We start from the raw sequence: 24,630 nt of genomic DNA, 5'->3' as shown, positions 1-24,630 counted from the left end.
AAGAGCGCCGCTATTAAACAAGTCCGATCATTTTTGCGAAATGCCAAAGGACACAATGCGATCGGCCTGCCGCACTGGCAGAAAACATTGCCCCCCCCCCCCTCCTGGACCTGGCTGACGTCGGGTCGCTGGCGGGCCGGGCCGCCCTTGCCGGCTAATAGCGGGTCTGCGTCTGGAGTGCGCTGTGCGACGGGGACGGACGACGGCGCGGTGCCCCGAGAGCGACAAGGACGGCAAGGGTGAGGCTGAGGCGCGCTCCCGGCCGAAGGGCTGGTCGGCTAGTCACTTCCCACAGCCTTCATTACGTTGCGTCACTGGATTGGTGGCAAAGTGCACCGCCGTGGACCCGCGCCGCGACGTCGCGGCCACGCCCCGGGCCGCCAAGCCGCGCCACGACGGCGACCTCTGGCCACCAAGACAGGCAGTCGAAACTGGAACCGACTGCCCCTAGCAACGGAAGGTGGTTTCAGCAGCCATGGCGTCCAAAGGCGGGAAGTCGTACTCCCTCAACAGGGCGGTATTGTTTGATGCTTCCTCTAGCTCGCCGTCGAGCGGCGATTTCCCGCGGCTTGGTTTGGGAATGCGTACTTGTGGTGGTTTGGGCTGACTTTTGGCAGCCACGGCGTTCCTGGCCACGGCGTCCGTCCACCCCGCAGTGCGTCGCCCCGTCCGCACAGTGGGCCAGAAACCGGTGGAGGCGGCCAAAACTCTAGACGCGTTTTGAGCTCCAGAGTCGCTAAATGGGACTCGAACCGATCGTGTGACCCCACCAATGGATTGCTCTCCGAACGAGGAATCCATTGGTGGGGTCACACGTTCTATTCGAGGCCTGCTTAGCGACTCTGGAGCTCAAAACGCGTCTCCCGGCTTCTGGCCCACTGTGGTCCGCCCCCTTGTCCCTCGTCCGCTTATCTGTCTAATCGGCCCATTGTGAAAACGGACGGGATTGGCCCCAACGAGGCTGGGAGCGCGCCGACGGTATTTAGTGACGACCAGCGTCTGTCTCTCTCGCACTCGGGGGGCGTCCCGTTGGGGTGCGAGGGAGACAGAGCGACGCTGCAACCGGCCGCAGGGCACTGGGCCGCGGGACGCGCGCCGCGGGGACCGGACTACCGGACTAGCGGTGGCGAAACAGGCGCCCTGGGGATCCTTCAAAAGTCTGTTTATCTAGTGCGGAAACGGCCGCGGTGGGTCCACCACACTGCCGCCTGGACGGACGGACCTACGGAACGAAACTCGAGTCGAATCTCACAGCATTTGGAAAACCACAGCAGCGGCGTTGGCGGCAACGGCTCCGGTACCCTACATTGCAAAAGACGGCGACCCCCGATCACACAGAGTAGTTCACTGTTTGCACGCGGCGCCGCGCGGAGGGCGCTACCGTCGCCGTGGCTCCTGCGACCGGTGGCCCGCGGGACCCGCTCCGCCCGGCAGGTAGGCAACTTCTCGGCCTCGTCGGCGGCGCCGTGAGGCAGGCCGCCCATCGTGCGAATCACGGCGTGGCCTGCCTCAACGAGAGAGAGAGAGAGAGAGAGAGAGAGAGAGAGGGGGGGGGGGCGGCGCGCGTGAAGTGACTGATGGACCCGGCACTGCTCTAGTCAAACGACGTCGCTCGTAATTAGACGAGAGGAAAGGCGGACGGACGGAACGGAAGGAAGTGCGTGCGAATGACACCGCCGCCGAAACGCCGCGCTCTGATTGGTCGGCTAGACAAAACGATCAGCGACTCGTAGTAATTGCTTCCTGCCGTGCGATGCGAGGACGGGAGGGGCACGCCCGGCACGCCGGGCACGCCGCGCGCCGCCACGCGCTGGACAGCGCTCCGTCGCCACCAAGACGATAGAGTCAAGTCAGTCGAAGAAAAGGGTGTGGCGGTCGCGTTGTCTCCCGCTTTGCGGCGCCTGCCTGCTCCGCAAACAAAACCACTGGCAAAAAGTACTCAAATCAAGCTAAAACACTTGAAAAAAAAATCAAAACAGGCGCACAAAAGACACAAGAAACAAACAAAAAAAAAGAGACACTTGAAAACAAAAAAAATCCCCTCAAACGAAATGAAATTTATGGAACAATACATCTTAATTGAAGATGCAGATACTGTAAAATCAACGCTGCGTCCAAAATTCCTGCTGGTCCAAAAAATCGGATTGTGTTGGAGGCCCAGTCCGGAGCGCAGCGGTGCGGCGCGGTGTGTTTGTTGTTTGTTGCCGTGCCGCCACTGCCGCCGCTCCGCGGAGAGATGATGGCCTGGGTCGTCGCGGGTCGTCCTGGCCGAGCCTGCTGCAGCCCGCTGTGACCCAATTTGACAACGAGACGGCCGCGGTGCCGGGCAGTGTACTTTTGCCTATTCGCAAGCGGGCCGAGCGCGCAGGCTGCCGCGGTGCAGGCTGGCGCGGAGGTGCTGGCTCACTGTAAAAACAAAATGTGTGCCGGTTTTCAATGGCTGGCACAGACTGTTTTGAATGCGCGACCGCACGTGAGGTGCATTGTCTCTCGTCGCGCCTTCACTGCGCCGTGCTTGGGGTTTGCAGCACGTGTCGCTTTGTCCTCGTTTTGGCGCCAAAACGGCGTGAAGCGCGCGAAGAGGGCGAAGCGGGCGAGATATCGATGCAGACATCCGCCGGAGATGGGAGCGTCCGTCTTGCGTTCGAACGCCACGCCACGCCACGCCACGCCACGCCACGCCACGCCACGCCACGCCACGCCACGCCACGCCACGCCGGGCCGCGGTCGGGACTAGGGCACCCGCGCCATTCCGCAGGACCTCTGTCTCTCTGGCACCCCTTGCCCTGCGAGTGCGACAGAGACGGACAAATATCCTTCCCGGCGGAGGGACGTGACAGAGGCGTTTTCCGCGGACGTCTCGGTGTGACGAACGTGCCGGGACCTCTGCGGCCTGACCCTGCAGTCCGCTGTCTCTGTCGCACTCTCGCGGCGCCGCGCGGGGCTGCGAGAGACAGTGTGGCTGCAGCGCCACCGGCCGGCACGTGTTCGGGGTAATCTGGCGAGTGGGATTCGCGACGACGCGGATATCCTGCCGACCCGACTGACCGCGAGTTCGAGTGTCTCTCTGTCTCTCTCGCACCCCCGCGGCGCGCCCCTGAGTGCGAGAGAGACAGAGCACCCCGTTGTTCGGAGCTGGCCGGCTGCGGCTGTGGCCGGTCGGCGAGCCGATTTTAACCAACGATTTCTCGGAGGCGCGGCGTTATGGCGAATTCGGTGAAGAGAGTCGCGAGTCGCGCAGTTGGACTGACGACGCTGTTTACAAGCTGGAGGCAGTAATTGTGCTGATTTTGTTTACGATTCGGCAGTAAGTGCCTCGCCCCGTTTTGGGCATTGCGTTGTTTGCGTGCTTCCGAGCCCCTGTCTAGCCCTTAATGGTAATGGTCATGTCGAGGGCCGGGGTAGGCAGCCGAGGGGCACCCCTGTTCGGCGGGCTGGCCTACCCCGGCCGTGACAGGCGCTCCGCCGCCTGGCCCTCGCAGCCCGCTCTCTCTCTCTCTCTCTCTCTCTCTCTCTCTCTCTCTCTCCTCTCTCTCCCTCTCTCCCTCTCTCTCCCTCTCTCTCCTCTCTCTCCTCCTCTCTCCCTCTCCTCTCCTCTCTCTCTCCTCTCTCTCTCTCTCTCTCTCTCTCTCTCTCTCTCTCTACTGCGATCTAAATTGACGTTTTAATGTCGAACGTGACTGATGTCTTAGCCGCGGAGTGAGGTGTCGCCAGGGTGGCGGTCTTGGCAGGCCGTAGTGCGACCAGGGCGACCAGGAGGCGACACGCCCCGAGGCACGCCCCCCTCCACGGCCAGCCGGCAGGTCCAGCACTGTCTTGGACTGTCTTCGACACCCCCTTCCAGCGCGCCTCTCCCCGCCGCGCCCCGCCCTTCCCCCGCCACACCGCGCACGCCGCGCCGCTGTCTAGTAGCATGTGCACGTCGGCCCGGTGGAGCCCCGGCCGGCAAGCTAAGGAGCATCAGTGCGTTATCAGCCTCCGTACGCGCACGCCACCGCGCGGTGTCAATACAGAGTCAAGTCGGTTATCTGGCTCACGTCGGGGCGGTTTGCCAGTTCGGGTGCCAGGCCTAGCTGTCTTCTAGGGTATCAACTAGGGCCAAGTCGGGTTAGTTTGGCTAGTTGGGTGTCAAGTTGGGCATAAAGTTGGGTGTCAAGTCAGTGGGGCTTCGAACTTGAAACCGAAGTTGGGTGTCAAGTCGAGCAGGGCGTCGAACTTGGTCGTGAAGTTGGGTGTCGAGTCAAGTGAGCCGTCCTCGCGAATGGAGGGTAAGCCGGTTAACAGCCGATAAGGTAGTCAAGGCACCGACCATGACGGGCCCGTCCGCGCCCGGCCGCCGCTAGCCGGCTGCAGCGCGAGTGCACCCGAGTGCAGGCAGCCAGGACGCGACCACCGCGCCGCCCTGGCCGTGAACGGGGCGCCAAGCGAAGCCACCCCCTTGCTGCAGACGCCACCGCGCGGGACGAGCCTCGCCATGCTCATCAAGACCAAGCGTGAGTACTCCGCACCCCAAAGGCTCACTTCCTAACAGACTCCCTATGTTCACGCCAAGAAATGGCTTAGCAACGACTTTTCGAAACCAGGCCAGAGGCGATTGCCTCGCTCGTACGGTACGCCTCTTTTAAGGACCTCGTTTCTTAAGGAACGCCTTTTCTAAGGAGCTACTTTTTAAGGACCGACTTTTTAAAGGAACGAATTTTTAAGGACCTGCTTTCTAAGGGACTCCATTTTTTATGGAACGCTCATTTTAAGGAACTGCTCTTTTGAGGACGCCTTTTTAAGAAACACCTTTTTTTCTTAAAGGAACGTCTTTTAGGGAAGACATTTTTTTAAGAAACTCCTTTTTTAAGGAACACCGTTTTTTAAGGAACACCTTTTTTTAAAGAAACTCCTTTTAAAAAAAAGAAACACCTTAAAAAAACACAAAAAACACCTTTTTAAAAATAAGAAACACTTTTTGAAGAAACACCTTTTTTTAAAAAAAAGGAACGCCTTTTTCTTCAGGAGCACCTTTTTCTTCAGGAGCACCTTTTTTAAGGAACACCTTTTTTAAGGGAGCACTTTCGATAGAGAGGAACGCCTTTCTGTTGGTATTCTGCCCCCTTTGAGTTAACCTGCTGTGGGCCCGCAAAAATGGTGACGCGAATGGTGCCCGTCGTGCTGCAGGCCCGTAGCCTACACCGTGTGACGCGACGTGACGCGGCGTGACGCGGCGTGACGGACCGTCGGTCTCGTTTGCGTGTCACGCCTTGGCGGCCGAACGGAGCCGGTCGCTCGTTTGCGGCGCCTCAGACAAAAACAAAACGAGACTTTCGGGGGAAAGCACCGCCAGTGCGTTTAATGTTTTAATGCGCGCCCTGCGACCGCGCGACCGCCATCGGATTTGCCAATTGCATCTACGTGACGCAAAAACTCGGCCGCAACGAGAGAAACCAGGCCGCTGTTCGAACGGCTTGTTTCTTTTGTCTTCGAATGCCGGCCGCGCTGGCTGTGTGTGTGTGTGTGTGTGTGTGTGTGTGTGTGTGTGTGTGTGTGTGTGTGGAAACGCCTTAATGCACAGATTAACGCGCCGCGGTTTGCGTCTTTTGTTTTATCGTGCGATACCTGTACCTGCGCCGTTGTTAAAGCAATCAGTGGTAATCGTGCTCCAAATGAACCGTTGACTGAAGGTGACTGACCAATGGTCAGTGACCAAGGTGCCTCCCCTTTGCGCGTCAGAGAGAGAGAGAGAGAGAGAGAGAGAAACACAGTTTTGGGCCCGCTGCAGCGCGCCCCCTGCGGGCCCTGCGGCCGTTGCCCGCTGTTGCCGAAAGGCCGTGTCGAAACGAAGCTGCCGTTGCTTTTGGCTTTTGGCGAGGATTCCGGCGAACCGCGGTGAAAATGATTGGCGGCTTCCAATGATGATCGCGTGTGCGTGCGCCAGCGTGCGCCAAAGATGAGTGGCGGTCCGAAAATGGGCGCCAGCGCGCACGCTGCCTTGCTTCGCCATGCTTCGCACACCGCAGAGCGGCTGACGTCAGTCCCGCTGCGCCACCGTGTCATTTCGAGCCAACAACAGCAGCAACAAAGATTCGACTTTCGAAAAGAAGTCTTCCCTTTTCGGGGGGTCACTGCGAGACGAAACCGTTGACCCTGCCGGCCACATTTGCCATGCCGGTTCGTTAAAGCGTCTCCAACCTTGATTCGATTCGTTTAATCTTGTCACTAAGACCCACAGCCAGCCCCCTCCGCCCCTATCCCTCGCGACGTCTGTCGTTGCGAATCTTTGTAGGCACTCGAGAAGCTCTCCGAGCGGTAGGCCAGAAGACCGGCAGCCAAAGACGCGTTTCGAGCTCTAAAGTCGCTAAATGGGACTCAAACCGAACGTTGTGACCCCACCACGGTGCAGCTGTCTCCCTCATACTCCGTGGCTGTGCATAAAAGGAGGAGCCCTATTGGCCGCGTGACGTGGGCAAGTGGGCGTGCGACCGAGAGAGACAGGTAATCACTCCGTAATTGTGCCACATTTCGGGATCACGTCAAAGAGGATGACAATTTTCGTGTCGAGTGCAGTGCTAGTGTCATTGTTAGCGCGCCTGACATTGATAACTTTTCGTTTCCGCCTAGGGACACAACATTGCCTGGAAAACATCATGTATGATGTGTATTAAAAAAAAAAACAATACGATTTGTATTCGTTTTGACCATTACGGTTGATGAACTTCATTTTCACACTTGCGCAGATTGAAGTATGAATTTCAAATGAAACAAAGATTTTTCTCGAAGGAAGATTTTGTATCGAGGCGACGACACGAATCAAGACACCAAGTCATTGACTCTGGGCAGAATAACACGCATGGCCAGGTTTGGCTGGTCTTTGACACGCACTAACGCGGCGGCCCGTTGGTGTAGGCCAGTGTAGGCCCCGCCCGAGGCGGGCAAACCAGCACACTGACTCCAAAGAGTCGTTTCGTCGCGCTGTCTCTGCCGCACTCGCGGGGCGTCCGGCGCGGTGCGAGAGAGACAGAGCGCTGCTTCGGACCCGCGGCTCGGCAGGCGTCTGTTTCACAACGGCGCCCCTCCAGTGGGCTCCAGCGACTGGAGGGCCTCCAGCACGGCGACGCCGGCAACGCACAGTGGGCCAGAAGACCGGTGGAGGCGGACAAAACTCCAGACGCGTTTTGAGCTCCAGAGTCGTTTAATGGGCCGCGAACCGAACGTGTGACCCCACCAATGGATTCCTCGTTCGAAGAGCAATCCATTGGTGGGGTCACACGTTCGGTTCGAGTCCGATCCAGCGTCTCTGGAGCCAAAAACGCGTCAAGTTTGGTCCGCCTCCACCGGTCTTCTGGCCCACTGTGCAATGCGGGTAGCCTGTTGGCTGGAACGGGTATTGAACTGAGAGTCCGAATGCCATGTCGTCGATGGGCGCCGCTGCATCTCTGCAGGCCTAGCAGTGTGCCGGTGTCGAAAGGCACTGCAGTCCCTCGGTTTCACAACAGTCGGCCCGTTATTGACGCTAACTTTTCGATCCGGTGTAGCGGAATTTTCCCCTCCGGTCTCTGGAGAGCCTTACTTACCTTGTGGACACTGGACAGTGATAAAAGAGTGATGATCGTGACGGTCATGACCAAATTTTGGACGACCAAGCTTTTATCGGCCATAAGCCTGACTGTATCGTTCTCGCTGGATGTTTCCAAAGCATTGCGGGCAGAAATTGAGTTTGAAAGTGACATTGCGAGGGGTCACGGGTTCTGATATGAATGTGGTCCAGCTGTGATGAGTCGGGAGGCAGTCCTGGCTCGTTTTGGAGCCGAGCCAGGCACGCCGAAACCAGTTACGGAAATCCACGACTGTGTTACCGTTTCCACGAAAGTCGCAGCACTGTCACAGCACCCACGGGGCGTCGCGACCGAGTGCCACAGCGCTGTGTCTGTTTTCGCGCAGCAGGCGTGTTCCGAAACGGAGCTCTGTCTCTCTCGCACCCCTGCGGGACGACCCATGCGCGCGAGAGAGACAGAGTACCGCTTGTTCCGGCATGCAACGAGTGCAGCACGGCCTGCGGTGCCGCCTCGGTCCGCGTTCGGAACGGCGTCCCGGACCCTCTCACAGTGGGCCAGAAGCCGGTGGAGGCAGACAAAACTCCAGACCCGTTTTGAGCTCCAGAGTCGCTAAATGGGACTCGAACCGAACGTGTGACCCCACCAATGGATTGCTCTCCGAACGAGGAACTCATTGATGGGGTCACACGTTCGTTTCGAGGCCTGTGTAGCGACTCTGGAGCTCAAAACGCGTCCAGAGTTTCGGCCGCCTCCACCGGTCTTCTGGCCCACTGTGCGTCCCGGACGCAGCCCTCTCTTCCACAATTGTCCCCTTCCTGGCGCACGCCCCGCGCACGCCGCCGGGCGGCCCTACAGTGTGCCCGCAGCGCGCCGCGGCGCTGGTGGCGCCACCGCGCGGCTATTGCCGGAAATTGGCAAATGTGCGTTTCCGGTCCAAGCGGCCGTGCAGTGCAGCGGCACATGTCACGCGACGCCGGGGATTCTCTCACGAACAATGAGCCGAACTACTGGTGTAGTGGATCGCCGCTTCGCCGCACTGCGGGCGTCGGCCCGTCGGGGCGAGGAGGTGCGGGCAGGCCGGGCCGGACAGACCAGGCAGGCAGCAGGCAGGCGGCCCGCCGGATATGAACTCATCGCCCCTAATGTGAACTCCATCGCCCCGTTCAACGAACCTGGCCAGCATCTCGCACTTCCTTTTGCTGTCCACCTGAAGGCCGCCGGCGTGGCGCGCGCGCCGCAGCCACCCGGTGCAAGGGACGCACTGCCCGCCGAGCAAGCGGCGAAAGCCTTTTTTTCGGCGCCATGCCCACTGCCCCGCCCGACGGATCGTCCCGTCACTCTGTCTCTCTCGCACCCCGACGGGACGCCTCATGAGTGCGAGAAAGACACCGACACCGTAGAGAACCATTTTTGAGGTCTGTCTAAAGAAGTTTCTTTTGTCGGTGTGGCCGGGTTTCGCCTGGTTGTTCACCGCGCCGTCGATGCCTGGCCGTTGCGTGCTGGTCGCTGGTTGGTCGAGGTGGAGAGGCGCGTGCGATGCCCAGCCAATCACGAGACGCGTACCAATTCGGGGCGTGATAACGATGAGTGGCAGTGCTGCACTTGCTTCCGCCGCGACCAAGGGCGTCTTCGGTAACGACCTGAATGCATCCATTACACTGCGCTAAGTGAGATAGAGATTGACGCGGGGGGGGGAGGAGGGGGGGGGCGTCGCGTCGCGTTGCGTGGCGGCTGGAGCGAGGCAGTTCGCCCCGCGCCGACAAGATGCAAGCACACCGTCAACAACGGCTGGCTGGACCTCGGCAGGCAGCCGGACGGCTCGGACGGCCGCGCGCCAGCTCCGGGATGTCGAAGCCGAGGCGCGAAATTCGAAACACAATGTAGAGCGGCAGAGGACAAGGTCCTCAGGTCAGGACCTGTGCGATGCACAGGCTTGCTGTCTCAGTGACTCGCAGTGACCCCTATCCCACCCACCAACGTTCAGTCTGGCACATTTTTTTCGGGTCCGCCATGTCTGCATGGAAATGCCTGACTTTGCTCCAAGGACGGCTCGCGCTAAGAGATCGGCCAAGTTGGAACGACGAATGACGAATCCCTGCTTTGGCATTCACAAAACCCCTTCCGATTCTATTGGCACATGCAGATGGGGCGAGTCACTGTGGGCCAGAAGACCGGTGGAGGCGGCCAAAACTCTAGACGCGTTTTTAGCTCCATAGTCACTTAATGGGACTCGTACCGAGCGTGTGACCTCACCAATGGATTGCTCTCCGAACGAGGACTCCATTGGTGGGGTCACACGCTCGGTTCGAGTCCTGTTTAGCGACTTTGGAGCTCAAAACGCGTCAAGAGTTTTGGCCGCCTCCACCGGTCTTCTGGCCCACTGTGCGAGTGTTTGACCCGCGGCGTCGGGAAGCGGAACTGGCTTGTGGCGCAAAGCGGCCATCGCCGCGTCGCTGTCTCTCTCGCAGCCCTGCGGGACGCCCCGTGCGTGCGAGAGAGACAGCGCGACTCGGCAGTACACTGGGCTGAAGAAAGGCGAGTCGGGGGTTTCAATGGGCGGCGTGGCTGAGCCGCGGCCACTCCCCGCCCGGGCAGCCAAGGCCTCGGCGCGAGCCTCGGCCGGCCGTGTCAGTCCGGCCCGCACTTCGACACTTACGACCCACAGTGCTAATTGGAGCTCGCCTAAATCACCCGGAAGGTCTCAGCGCGGTGTTCACCCCGGTCTACAGCGTTTAAAGGTTCTGCTCGGAGCTTGCGAGCGTCTTTGAGTTACCCAGACGACTGAAATGAGGACGATCCTCCGGCAGATGATCCTGGCACATGAGTGTGAACTTAAGATTCGCCAAAGGGAAAACTCTAGAAGTTATGAGTTCACCCTTCGGTGAATCAACGTGTAAATGCAGATGGATGAACCTACGCTTGGAGTAAGCGGAGTCGCCACCGCGAGCGAAAGGGAACCAACACCCGGCCGTCGCAGCGCGCTGCAGCGCGGCAGTAAGTTCCGGTGCGTCCGCCAGAGGGCAGCACAGCGCGGCGCGGCAGGATGATTTCGTGAGTCGTCGCTTCGTCTCTCTCGCACTCACGGGGCGTCCCGTATATGTGCGAGAGAGACAGAGCGACGTCTGCACGGGACGTAAAACACGCAAAGCGGACGTACCTTTGCGATAACTCTACTTCACCCTCGAGACAAGCACCTCGGTCAGAGGAACAACGCTCGACTCTCTCTCTCTCTCTCTCTCTCTCTCTCTCTCTCTCTCTCCACGACTCGTGTCGGAACTGCCGCGAAAACGCAGCGTGTCGTTTAGCACGCGGGGCCGCCTCTGTGGACTGACGTCACTGCCGACTCACGTGGAGCAGGCGAAGGAGGTCCGCGTCCTGGAGGTGAGGTCCTGGTGGTCCTGTGGCCGCGCGGATGGCCACCACTGCACCCGGACCTCGGTCGGCCGAGCCGGCAGAGCCCAGCCAGTCTCTCTCGCACTCATGGGCCGTGCCGTGCAGGCTGAGAGAGAGGTGCGAGGAATCGATCTCCAGGTTCGCGCCAACAAGGTGACCCCGCGGCGTTGTTTCGTCGCTCTGTCTCTGTCGCACTCATAAGGCTCTCCTTAAAGGTGCGAGAGAGCTGGCTCTTCATTAGCGCCGCTGCCTGTGGTTTGCCTCTGCCGTCTCGCGGGGGGCGCGGCGGCGCGGGGCGCGATGATAAGGACCATAAGGCGCCTCGACGGGCGGTGATGATGAGGTCTCTCCGACGGTTTTTTTTTCGCCGAAGTACTCGGCCCGCCGCGTGCCGGTGACTCGAGGCCAGTCCAGGACGCGGTCCTCGACGACGAGGGGAATGCCCCGCTGGAGGAGAAAAAATCGACAGAAACTGGTAGTTTTAGTTCGCTCGCGACCCTTGTTTTTAGCCACTCTAAGAGGGTAAGTTTTGAAGGGTTCGCTCTAAGTCAAGTTGTTATTTGAGTAAGGAAATCAACTAAATTATAAGTCGATTCAAGTTACATTGTTTTGGTACCGGTGCAGCCGGTATAAGATGTTCGTCAGGCTGCGTGCGCGGTGTGGCCAAAAGACGAGGCATCTGCCGTCGCCGGGGATCGAACCCGCGGAATGATGTTGCTATTTCGGCGGCCTGGCCTGGCCACGCTCCTTGTTCTGGTCCAGGTCGGCCTTTGGCTTGCCTTTGGCTTGCCGTTGGACGGGCTGGCCGAGCCTGGCCGGCAGGGTCCTGGCTGGTATAGGGACGCCTGAATTAGGGGCTTCCTGTCAGTGACATGGTCAAGGCGAAGCGAGGCGACGCGACGGGGCAGGACGGACGGACTGTCCAGCGCACACCGTGCCGTGCCGTGCCACGCCACGCCACGCCACGCCACGCCACGCCACGCCACGCCACGTCACGCCACGCCACGCCACGCCACGCCACGCCACACCAAGCCACACCAAGCCACACCACGCCACGCCACGCAAACGAAAAAAGGGACAACAGCAACCCCCGAGACGTGAGTGGTGTAGGGGTGGTCGTGTCGCACGCGCCTCTTGGGCTTTAACTGCTCGGCGTCAAACTTTATTGAATTGAAGTTTCATCGTTTGCATATCGCTCTGTTTTCATTGAAAAGTTTTGTTCTTCCCCGACAGAGAGAGATATTGATAGATATGGCTGGCGCAGTCCGAACTTCGACTCCGCCAGAAACGAAATGTAAATAAGAACAAGAACAGAAGATAATGACCCGGTTTTGTCTCTGGCTTTGCTGGATTAGCCTGAATCCCTACTGAACCTCGCTCGCGGCAGGGACACGTCTCGCCACCTTTCCAGCGTGCAGTGCTCCATTGAAAGCGCCCAGGCGTATCATTTGCGGTGTAATCTCCGCACGCGTTTTGTTCTGATGTCGTTGGCAACACTGACGCGCTGCTGTGCGCCGCCCCGATGCCGCGCTGTGATCTTTGACAGCGGCTATCTCCGCCGCGCCGAGGCCGCCGTCGTCAGGGCAGTCCGCGCCGGAGCCGCGTCCCGCGCACACCATGCACCCCGCCATGCACGTGCGCCGCGACCAGCCCGACCAGCCCGACACCGCCATCGCCCTGGAGGAGGCCGAGCCGCGGCCGCCGCTGCCGCCGCTGCAGCCCGGCTACTCGTTCCGATCCACGACCGCGGACAGCGACGCGTCGTCGGCGACCTGGTCCGGGCCGTGCCCCTGCTTCTCGTGCTCGTGCTACTGCGTGGTGTGCGCCACGTCGCCGCTGCTCGTCGTCCTGGTGCTCGCCATGCTCGTGCTGGTGCTCGTGCTGCTCGCGTACCCCGTCGTGATCGTCTCCACCGCGCAGACACGCGCCGCCGCCCATGCCGCCGTGCCGTGAGGCCGTCAGCCCGTGAGGCGAGCCGCGGACACCGTTTAGTCCGATTCCAATTTTGGCGCCTGAGTGGCCCTTGTTTAAGAGCTGTCCGCCTGCCTGGTCCGACCCGCCTGCCTGCCAGTCTCGTCGGCCCGGCGCAGGGCCGCTGCCCCCGCCGCCCCCGCAGCCACCCCGGTTGATACTCTTATCAGGCATCGTGGAGGCCTGGGTCCCAGCGCCCCAGCCCAGGGGGTCAGCATCAGGGGTCCACCAGATACCCACGCTGTGGCGTCGCGTGGACGGGGCGGCCGCGGGACGGCACGGCACCGGCTTCAGCCGGACCCGACCCCTCGCGCGGACACCCCGGTCCTCTTCGCGGACCCCCGACCGCGACCCGGGACTCCACCGCGCACCTCCGCGTCGACGACGCCGGCGACGTCACTGCGCTCGGCCGGGCGCGCCGGACCCGCAGCGGACCCGCCGCGGCGATAACTAACTAGTGCACTTTTGGAGCGTGGCCGACACGGGCGACACGGCCGACATGGGCAGGGCCGGCAGGGCGTCCCAACCCAAGCGCCTCGTCACGTTCGAGATCGGCCACCCCGACGACGACGGCGACGACTTCGCCGCAGAATCATGCTGTGAGTGCTGCTGCCCTGCCCTGCTGTCTCCCTCGCACTCAGGTGGCGTCACCTTCGAGTGCGAGGGAGACAGCGCTATCCTCGCGATAGCCATTTTGCCGCCACCGCTGGGATTCCCTTCGGCCCGCCGGTCATGGCCGTGTTGTTGGGCAATATTCTGCGATACAGAACCAAGCGATCCGTTGTCATCCTGTTGAACAGGTGGAAGTGTCGATAATGTTATGTTTTTGTTGACAAAGAGAACTGTTGGTTCAAATTAATTGAGTGTTTGTTGTTTCTGCCTGACCGTCTTTTAATTCCGTCTGCCTCTGGTCGACTGTTGCTGTCACTAGACCTGCCAAGGAATCCCCCTGTTCTCTTAAATAGCTTCAGAGACAGCGTTCGAGAAAGAGTTGTCATTTGCGCCGTTTTTCTGATCGTTCCGTCTCTCTCTCCCTGACGCCTCTCTCTCCCCCGGCCGGCTGAATGGGGTGAGGTGGCTCGCCGCCGTGACGCCAGCAGCACGCCGCGGCACTTTGTTATCACCGCCAATAATTAGATATTATTTGCGCGCTTCTTTTGGCGGCACTGCCTGGGGTTGGCGCCCGCCGGCCGGCCCCGCCCGCCCCTCGCAGTGCACACTGTACAATCTGATATCTAAATGGAGCGGTCGGACGAAATTTTCCTCGTGGAGGAAAACATGAAAGAGGGACGGTTCGATAGAGTGTTCCGACACGCCTTAATCGGATGAAGAGACCCGAACGCTCCTCCTCCTCGGCTGCTTCCGGTTGGCGATGAGAAATCGCGGTGCGCGCGCACCGAAGAAACGCTCTTTTGGCAGAAAAACTCTCTTGCACGGTGAAACCATCTTACTTTCCTGTGAATCCCAGGAGACGGATTTACCGTGTGGGCCAAGAACATCTTGAAAGAGGTTTTGACTTTGACTGAGGTGAATGGCCATTCTTTGCTCCTGCACGTAGACTACGTACAGTGCAGGCGAACAAATGAACGGCCGGTCAGTCCGTCTTTGTTGCACACAAAGCCCCTCGGCCGGCGAGTCGCCGTCCTCTGCCGGTGGCGCCAATGGCCGGCACCAAGCCCGGCACCAAGCCCGGCACCTTGCCGCCAACGACTTGTCAGCGACAACCCGAAGCCCAGGCCGGCTAAACGGCCGATTGTCTGGCCGTTTCGGGCTGGGCCGGGCCCACGTGAGGAGCCACAAGGTGCCACAAGGTGCCACAAGGCCGTGAGCTATTGGTATGGGTAGCACGCGTCGCATGCTCTGCTGGGTCAGGAACGCAGCGCCGCGTACCGCCGCCTTTGGAAGCGGCAATGCCTCCGACCTGCACGCCGTGAGTCAGACGTCATCGGGGAAGCGGACTTTAAAAAAGGGGAAGGGGGCGCAGTGGGGCAGAAGACCGGTGGGGGCGGCCAAAACTCCTGCACGCGTTTTGAGCTCGAGGGCGCAAGACAGGACTCGAAACGAGCGCCAGACCCCACCAATGGATTCCTCGTGCGGAGAGCAACCCATTGGTGGGTCATACGTTCAGTTCGAGCCCCATTTAGCTACTCTAGCTCAAAACGCGTCTGGGAGTCTGGCCCACACTGTGCCTCCCACCACAAAGGACATGGTTAGAAAAAATACTGTTAGTCAACGCACTTCTTTTTTTACAGTGCGTTTAGCTTTTCTTCCTCGTGCCAACATTCTCTCATGCAGCTCGCACTTCCTCCTTGTTAACAAAATCGTTCCGAGCCGGCGAGCTGGAAAAGGTGGGGACAGGCGCGGTGACGTGATTGAGACAGACTGCTCGCGAGAATGTCAGAGGTGTTGCACGCTGCGTGTTCCAGTCGCGCCAAAGCGGAAAGTCAAGAGAGAGAAAGAGAGAGACCCTCCTCGGCGCCGGTATAGAGCTCCCGCTGGAGTGGGCTTCAGCCGGCTTCAGCACAGAACCACGTTGTCTGCTTTATTTACAAGCATTGGATGGCAAACGCTATCTCTCTCGGTTCGATTCGCTCGCGCCACGGCACTGTATTAGCTCTGCGCGCGATTTCCCTTCGCTGCCAGCGGAATTCAAATTGTGACATGACACGCGCGATAACAGTCAGCGCCTTGGCTTCCTCGACCTCATTTATGCATTTCCAGAAGAGAAAAAACGATCTATGTTTGAGTGACAGGCTGGAAGCTGTTGGTGGCACTTGTGTGCATCCAACCGCAATTTTCTTCACACCCGTCCAATGGATGATGGTTTAGTGTCTTCCTCCCCACCCTAACTGTGAAAATTTTGGCTGTCACTTGATGAAATTTTAAGGCTTTCTTTCATCCAAGATTGTCGCTAGGGACACGTTATGCAATTGGTGTAGGAGCTTTGATGAACGTGTTATCTGATTCCGATGGCATTGACACCATTTTCGTGAGATGGAAACGGCATCCACGATTTTGTCATGTGGTAACAACAGGCGGTGCTTTACCGCGAATCGCTCCCGTTCGCGCTCGGCCCTGGAAGCACTGCCGAGTAACGGCAGCACACTGATTTATGCGACTGCGCCGCCGAAGGACAAAGCGCCGATGGAGGTGATAACGGGGCACCGCGTGTTTACATTTGTCATATCGACGGCCGCATTGTGGCGCGGGAAATAATAACGAAGACGAATCGTCTCAGCTGAGATGGTGTGTTCCTATCGCATAAGCGCGCTGGCCGTGACTAGTGAGTGGCATTCCCTGGTTCACCCACTACTTCCGCGCCATCCTCGGCCGGCATGTCGTTTGATGGGAAGCAACCGTAAAGCCTCATCCGCGCGGAGCTCACGCGGCTCATCCTTCGAGATCTCTTCATTACCAGGCATTTTTATATCTGCCAGGTCAAAGTTTTGTTTCAACATTTTTACTTGGTTTAAGATGCTCAAAAATTCTAGCCAAGTGAAATTGGTTGGATGAATAATTTTCTTCTGACTCAATTGAAAATTTATTTTGAAAACCAAGTGCATCTCTTCCAGTCGAACGGACATGTTTTTGGTTTTCTTCCACCACAAATCTGATTTTGTTTCAAGGAGTAAGGAACTGTAGTGAATGTGGTCACTCACGTGCAATTCCTTGTTAACAACATCAATGACCACGTTGACGAAAGGTATAGCCGGGGTGCGCTATTCTGCCGGAGGCGGAGGAGCCTTCTTTCCTGGTGCATCTGTTTACTCCGAGTTTGGCATGATCAGGGCCAAGGGCGAGCTCCCCGCGAGTCCTGCGAGTCCTCGATGCGGCGATAGCGCTCTATTGTAATTATCCTGGACGTCGTGCCATGCGCTCCCTGCCATGCGCTCCCTGCCATGCAGGGCCCATGTGACACAGCCGCCTTGCATTCGGCCAAGGCTGCTTGCTCCTCCGTTTGGCCGTTGCATAAGGCTCATTAGCTGGGCTGACACTTCTTCTCAATGAAGCCATGATGTGCGGTCGGCCGTTTGTTACGGGTTCCGCCGCGACTGCTGCATTCTGCTTCCCTCGGCGCGCTTCGCCGCGAGGGGCGGGACCAGGTAGCGCCGGGGAGGTGCACGCCGCCGTGGCGTGGCCGTCCGCTATGCCTCCGCATTGCAGCCGCCCATTCTTTTATAGTGAAACCGTCGCAGCCGGTTGCATCAGGAATTAGAGCAGAGCAGTGCCTGTATTTTTCCTCGTTGTGACGGCCCGCGTTTCTTGTAATCTAGAATCGTGCGTGGGACTTGATGTGGGTAGCGTTGTAAAGCTATAACCTCAATGCGATACTCATGCAGGAGAATCAAAGCTCAGGCACAACTTTAAATCATCTTCAGCTTTATAGTGACAAAAGTCAGAAAAAGATTAACCAAAAAGAATTAATCGATTAGCCTGCTTAGGCGTCTACGTTTGCAAAAACTGAAACTCCGCCCAATAATTGAGACTTTATGTCTGTTGGCTTCCAGTTCCCATGGCGTCGGCGATGGAGGACGAGAAGTCGCCCCCGCTGGAGGAGAGTGACCACATCTGCGACGCCATCGGCGGCTTCGGCCGGTGGCAGCTCAAGCTGACGTTTCTGCTGTCGCTCGTCAACATCCCCTGCACGTGGCACATCTTCGTGCCCACGTTCCAGGTCCCCGCCACCGACGACTTTTGGTGCCTCAGACCGCCCGCCCTCAAGACCCTCACCAGCGACCTGTGGATCAACATCAGCCACCCCTACATCCTCGACAAGGTAATCGACGCAGAGACTCTCAGTAGTAAGGGTGCCCCAATGTTACCCGCCGCCATCTTGGCTAACCTTCGGCCCCGTAGTTCCACTCTTCTCTACTTGTCGACATTTGGAATCGAACTCTTTTCTTCTACCGACACTGACAGTGAGGTTGCCACAGCGAGGCAGACCAAGAGAAACGCCTCCACGTTGTGACGTGTCGGCCAGCAAACGAAACTAACCATTGGTCAGCGCTAAACCCCAGCACTCTATGGCTGCGGTGCGGAGAGACTTTCATAACCCGAAACAGTACACCACGCGCGCACACACACATGCGCACAACTCGGGGGTACTTGCACATAACGAGCAGACGACGGCACGTTGTACTTATAGAGAACTTCAACGAGCCCGGGACTGAACGTGCAAAACGTCAAGCAGTCGAAACTAGAAACAAACAACCCGTTTAAAGCGAAAAATATATTTTGCGTAAGTGCGGAGACTGGATCGGTTTACAGTGCAATGCGATCAGCACCGAGGGGTATGCAGTGCCGTGCCGTCTCAACTGCACTTGTGCGGCCGCATTGCGGCGGTGCATGTCGAGCTTGTGTTTGTGTTTCGATCGTGATCTGTCTCATTGCGTGAATGGTATAACCAGGTACTCGCGCGAGGCGCCGGCACAGGTACACTGCACGCACCCATCTAACGGCAGTTTTCTGAAGATTTCCTACTCACAGAACGATTCTCTTTGCCCTCCTATTACCTTGTTAATTTTTTTTCAGTTGAGAAAACTTGTTCCAAATCTAAAGCAAAATTCAAATTAAGTTATCTGAATTTTTAATTTCACAGTTTTGTGAAATTAAAATTAATATTCTCAGGTAGGGGGAGTCTTACTTTTTTAGCATGACGGTCAACACTTCCGTCATAGCAGTTTTTTTTTGTGATTTGTAGAAAGTCGTCTTTTGCTTCTGCAATTATAAAGTAAATGATTCCGTTCGAAAATGAAATGTTTTAACGGTGCACGCGGTGTCGATACGCGTGCGCTTGTAAGGCTGCGACAAAGGCTCAGCACGCACCCGCGTCGTGGCGTGGCGCGTCGTGGTGCGTCGTGGCGCAGCGTGGCGCTGGACAGACTGGACACGGACGCCGCGGCGCCGCCAAGGACGCACTTTCACCGGGGATTATGCGAGACTGGCGCGGCCGGCTCGTTGCGAAGAGCAAAGAATGGCAGTGTTTGACGAGACCTGCACGGCCCCCTTCTGTTTGGGTTCCTTGTGACAGCCGCGACGAAAAAAGGGGGCGGACTTAGTGCTGTAAAAAGCACAACTTGGTCTCTAGATTAGAGCTCGCTTTCGTGATAAGGTAAATAAACATGTGCTCGGGAGCGCCTGTGAAGCTGCTGAAGGAGCTCTGCACAGCACCGCTGTTCGGCGGGCTTGCCTACCCTGGAGTTCACAGGCGCTCTCCGCCCTTAATGCATCCCCTCTCTCGCCCTGCAGGACGGCCAGCTGCGGTACGACCGGTGCAACGTCTTCGACGTGGACTACTCGAGGCTGTCCATGTTCGGCGCCTCGTCGATCGAGAGCGCCGCCGCCCTGCTGCAGCGCGACAACTCGACGCCGACGAGGCCGTGCTCCAAGTGGGAGTTCAACAGCACGCTGGGGTACACGCTGCTGCAGGAGGTACGGCCGTTGGCGTTTGCCGCTGGATCTCCAGCTCGCGTCGTCTAATGTCACCGGTCGGCGTTTCAGTGGGACTTGGTGTGCGACCGGGCCCACCTCAAGGACACCGCCGAGATGACGTTCCTGGCCGGCGTCGCCCTGGGCGGCTTGGTGTCCGGCATGATCTCCGACAAGTGAGTCCTCGTCCTCTGGCGGTAAGCCCCTGTCGCCGCGCGTGCCAACCCCGGCCGTCTCTGTCGGCAGATTCGGCCGAAAGAAGACCCTGCTGAGCTCCCTCATCGCCCAGATCATGGTCGGCACCATCATCGCCTTCAACCCCTGGTTCGAGGCGCACTGCGTGCTCCGCTTCTTCCTCGGCTTCATCTCCGTCGGCATCGTCTTCAGCGGCTTCGTCCTGTGTACGCGAACGCGGAACCCGAGGGGAAGCCGGTCTATTGCAGTCGGCTATGTTGTGGAAAAACGGCCAAAAACTTTTTTAAAAAAAATCGAATAAATTTATCTGAATTTATTTATTACCATGCTAATGGCTAAATTTCGATGAAAAATTGAAAGGGTACTCTTGGATTTAAAATGATAAAACTCGGAGAAGCAAACCACATTTTAGTTGCTGGCACTCCCAGTATTGTCGTTGACGAGACTCTGCTTGCAGGTATGGAGGTGGTGGGCGGCAAGTGGCGCACCATCTCCGGCGTGTCGTACCTGTTCCCGGTGCCGCTCAGCTACATCATGATAGCCGGCATTGCCTACCTGGTGCGCGACTGGCGCTCCATCCAGCTCGCCATCACGCTGCCTGCCATCACGCTGCTGTCCTTCTTCTGGTGTGTACGCGCCGTTCTCTCGATGACGGCCTTTGGAACTCTGAGTCTGATCCAGAGCTAGCCTTCCAGAGGGGAAAGTAACACTTTGTGCCTACTTGCAGGGGCAAAGTGTGCCTTCCCCTCTGTCTTTCAGGCGGCTGTATAGGGACCAGGGGGTTCAATTGTCTGTCCTTCCACCCCCGACTGGATCCGCACCTGTTCAAACCGGGTTTTTCCTCCCCCAGGATCATGCCGGAGTCGCCGCGCTGGCTGCTGTCCGTGGGCCGCAAGGACCTCGTGGTGCCCATCCTGCAGGACGCGGCCAGGACCAACAAGCTGACGCTGCCCGCCAGCCTGGACAAGCAGCTGCAGCAGGTACACTGTGGGGCGGGCGCTGCACTGTAACCCCGCGCCGCGGCGGTGGAGCCACCCTCGCCGGCCGCGGTGAAAGCTGTCTGAGCGGGACCCAAGGTCAGGCGACTTGCCCGGCCGGCCGGGGCGTGGGTCAACATCCTGCCGGTGAGGCAAGGTGAAGGTGACAGCCCGTCCGCGTCGCCGCGTCCACGCCCCCCCCCCCCCCCCCCCACGTGCACACGTGCGTGGTGGTGCAACGTGCTGCACGACCGGCCGCACGACGCCGCGGACGCCGCCGGGGGAACGGCCTCAGCCCTGCCGGCCTGCCGGGCCAGCCGGGGCAACAGCCGGACACTTGCAGAGTGGAATCTCCTGTGACGCGACGCCGCGCCACTGTCGCACAGTGGGCCAGAAGACCCGTGGAGGCGGCCAAAACCCTAGACGCGTTTTGAGCTCCAGCGTCGCTAAATGGGACTCGAATCGAACGTGTGACCCCACCAATGGATTGCTCTCCGAATGAGGAATCCATTGGTGGGGTCACACGTTCGGTTCGAGTCCCATTTAGCGACTCTGGAGCTCAAAACGCGTCTGGAGTTTTGGCCGCCTCCACCGGTCTTCTGGCCCACTGTGCCGCCCGCGCCACTGTCGGGAGCAACGACGTGTTTTATTTTTAAAACCGATTGCTCCGGGACTCCCAGCCCAGCCCGGGACGGCAGGCAGCCTGTATTGAGGAAGACGGAAGCGGCTGCGCGGCTGCAGTGACCTGCAACGCATGCTGAGCGCGCCGCGTCCGCCGTCCACCTTGTCGGAAGAGGAGCACACTCTCGCTCTGTCTCTCTCGTACTCGCGGGCCGGCCCGTCGCGGGTGCGAGAGAGACAGACGACCCTTCGGCATGATCGCTCGGCAGCAGAAGGACTCGTGTGACGAGTGGGAGTCGGAGGCGTGGACCCGAGCGCTAGCGGACGCCGTCGGGGGGAGCCGAACCAACTGAACGCGTTAGGCGGAAACGCGTCGTCGTCCTGACGGTCCTGAGCGGCGCAGACCGACTTCCTGGCCGCCACATCCGAACCGGTTCTCCAGAACACTCGCTCGCCGACCCCACCCTCTCTCTCGCACACCGCTCGCCTCCCCCGCGGCCCCACCGCCCGGCCGAGCGCCCGGCCCTGCCCAACTGAGTCACTATGCTAGACGCGACGACGCGAGACTCAAGGCGATCTAAAAGCTGGGTCACGTCTAATCAGCCCAGCACGTGTCTGCACGGCCCCGTCTCGCCTCTGTCTCTCTCGCACGCACGGGACGCTCCGGCTGGGAGCGAGAGAGACAGAGCGACGAAGCGCTCGACTCCCTTCCGTTTCCAGTGCGGAATCCATACCGCCTTCGCGCCGCCCGGGGATTTTCCCCAACATGCTTGTTCTCATTTTTTATCGTGTTCGCTCTTCGTTTTGCGGTGGGCGCGACGCGACACCCCCACCATTGTAATTGCAGTTCGTGACTCCCGGATGTGTTGCCGTTTGCAGGAGTGCACCCCGACGGCGGAGGACTCTGCCGGTGTGCTGGACCTGTTCCGGACGCCACACATCCGGAAGATCTCCCTGCTGCTGTACGTCATCTGGTTCTCCGTGTACCTGGCGTACTACGGCCTGGTGCTCAACATCAACCAGTTCGCCGGGGACCCCTACGTCAACACCGTCCTGTCAGGTGCTGACCCCCTTCCGATCACTCGTGACTCTGTCTCTCTCGCACTCGCGGGGTGCCCCGTCGGGGCCGTGCGGGTGCGAGAGAGACAGAGCGTCAACTGACCAACGCCCTGCTGCAGGTGTGGTGGAGGTGCCGTCCATCGCGCTCAGCATCCTGATCCTGCTCAAGATGGGCCGGCGGTGGCCGTGCTGCCTGACGCTGGTGGTGGGCGGCGTGGCCTGCCTGCTGACGCTCCTCGTGCCCCCCAGCACGCAGCAGGCCAGCACCGCGCTCGCCATGGTGGCCAAGTTCTCGGTGTCGGCCAGCAACGCCATCATGCCCGTGTTCACGGCCGAGCTGTTCCCCACCGTGGTGCGCAACGTGGGCGTCGGCGCCAGCAACGTCCCCGCCGGCATCGCGCTCATGCTCACGCCGTACCTCTGGAACCTGGTGGGGAGCCGCCCCTCGCCCCACACCGCCAGAAGACCGGTGGAGGCGGCCAAAGACGCGTTTTGAGCTCCAGAGTCGCTTAATGGGACTGGACCCGAACGTTTGTCCCCACCAATGGATTTGCCGTTCGAAGAACAATCCATTGGTGGGGTCACACGTTCGGTTCGAGTCCCATTTAGCGGCTCTGGACCTCAAAACCCGTCCGGGATTGGCCACCTCCACCGAAATCTTCTGGCCCACTGTGCGCTCTTGTCTTCCCTGTCGGTATTCTGATTCCAAGAGTCGTTGTCGTCGCGCTGTCTCTCTCGCACCTGTCCGGGACGCCCCGTGAGTGCGAGGAAGACAGAGCGACGAAAACGCCTGTCGCAATGCTGACGCTGGCTCCCGTTGCAGGCGACGTTCGGCGCCGGTGTGCCCATGACGGTGATCGGGGCCATCTCGCTGCTGGGCGGCTTCACGGCGCTGCTGCTGCCCGAGACGGCCAACGTGCCCATGCCGCAGACCATCCAGGAAGGGGAGGCCAGGGGGAAGACCATGTGAGTGGGCGTGACTGGGCGGTGAACCTGAGGGGAACCTCCCTCCACCCCGCCAAAAAAACTGCAAGCAGGCCCTAGACCTACTACGCGCTGATTCCGAGCAGGTAGTGCGGTCTCTCTGGCACGCCCCACGAGTTGGAGTTCAAGTGCAAGCGAGAGACGGAGGCCTGCGGTAATTAGAACAATGAGGCCGCTCGCGTGGCGCGTCCAGGGTGCCGCCCACCAGCACGCTGCTCTTGATGGCCACCTCCGCGTGGGAACAGGCGGGACAGCCAGCCAGCCAGCCAGCCACGCGCGCGGCCGTCAAGCGACCGTCCGCGAGCGAATTTCGAATCGCGGTGTCAGATTCACTAACCATGGATTCACCCCGCCAGCAGACTGATTTCTCTCGGTCTCGCATTGGTGGGGCGTGCCGCATGGGCGCGAGAGAGACAGGCGACTGCCCGCTCGGGTTGGTGTGAAGTGAGGCCCTCGCGGCGTCAGGGCCGGTCACCGCGTCGCAGCCAGTGCATGCACTGCAGTGCGGAGTGGTTTACGGTTTATGAAACACCTTGATGGCGACTCTGGCTCGGCGCCACGACGCCTAGCCGCCATGCGAGAGGCATTCGCTGCCAAATGAAGCGGAGCGCGCGGCGAGGCGGTGCCTGGCAAGGCGGTGGCGGCGCCCTGGCGGTAGGCAACCCATCCAGCACCACGCCACGCAGCGCCTGACGCGCAGGCCTCCCTTCCCACCAACTAGCTGCGCGTTGGGTGGCCGACGCTGCCGGCGTTGGGACTGCCGATGCCTTTGCGCGTCCACTGTTCTTGAAATGTTTCGACTTCCACCCCTTCTAAGAAAACCATCCCAATTCGCCGGGGCGCTGGGGTAGGTTTTGTGTGAGAGGATGGTTTCCCTGCGCTCCGGCGAGATAGGATGGTTTACTGTGGCGTGGTCGGCGTGCCTGCCTTGCTCTGACACTGTTCCCGTGCTGCAGCGCCGCCCCGAACAAGTCCGCGTCCTCGCTGTCCGCCAACGGCGACGCCGCCGAGAGGACCAACAGCGTGGCCAGCAACGGCTTCGTGTCGTAGACTCGCCGCCCTGGACGACGACGTCGTCTCCTCCACTGCCTGGCCCAGCCGGGCCCGTCAGGACCCTCTGGACCGCTCAAGCCACAACGCAGCGACCCTGCACTCGAAAAAGTGCCGAACGTCGCCCCGCCGCCTTTCTCCACTCGTCGCGGACGAGTCACCTTCGGGTGAATCCGAATGTGAACCTGGTCCGCCCACGAGGTGGAGTCACTTGAGTGGTGCCCGGCTCTCGGTCCCTGTTTTCCCCAGTGAAGTGAACAAAGTGATGCAGATGGAAATGGACGCCAATGAGCGCAACGCAAACAGTGCCTTAAAAAAAAAAGAGTGTGGCAGTCGAGCTCAAGTCCGCCTCGTGCCAAACATTTTTCAAACGGCGGCAATTTGGAAATCTCACTGGATGACTTTTCGTG

General features: G+C 59.5%; 1 protein-coding gene across 2 annotated transcripts; it reads left to right on the top strand.

Moving 5' to 3' along the window:
* Nucleotides 1–3,949: 3,949 nt before the first annotated feature.
* LOC117652318 (organic cation transporter protein-like) lies at nt 3,950–24,371 on the top strand. 2 transcript variants are annotated; one of them, XM_034397143.1, is made up of 11 exons: nt 3,950–4,493; nt 17,414–17,682; nt 19,155–19,337; nt 19,407–19,510; nt 19,581–19,735; nt 19,987–20,155; nt 20,380–20,509; nt 22,007–22,187; nt 22,306–22,616; nt 23,010–23,152; nt 24,127–24,371. In XM_034397143.1, exons 1-11 carry the CDS (start codon nt 4,475–4,477, stop codon nt 24,218–24,220), a joined length of 1,758 nt encoding a protein of 585 aa, XP_034253034.1. In that variant the 5' UTR covers nt 3,950–4,474; the 3' UTR covers nt 24,221–24,371. The 2 variants fall into 2 exon arrangements, with proteins under 2 accessions (XP_034253034.1, XP_034253033.1); XM_034397142.1 differs by lacking the exon at nt 3,950–4,493 and adding an exon at nt 13,317–13,504.
* Nucleotides 24,372–24,630: the final 259 nt, after the last annotated feature.

The sequence above is a fragment of the Thrips palmi genome, unplaced genomic scaffold (assembly GCF_012932325.1).
Source record: "Thrips palmi isolate BJ-2018 unplaced genomic scaffold, TpBJ-2018v1 HiC_scaffold_7, whole genome shotgun sequence".
In the NCBI taxonomy this organism is placed as follows: Eukaryota; Metazoa; Arthropoda; class Insecta; order Thysanoptera; family Thripidae; genus Thrips; species Thrips palmi.
Note: the sequence above shows the minus strand (reverse complement) of the source record. Positions and strands in the feature narration are given on the sequence as shown.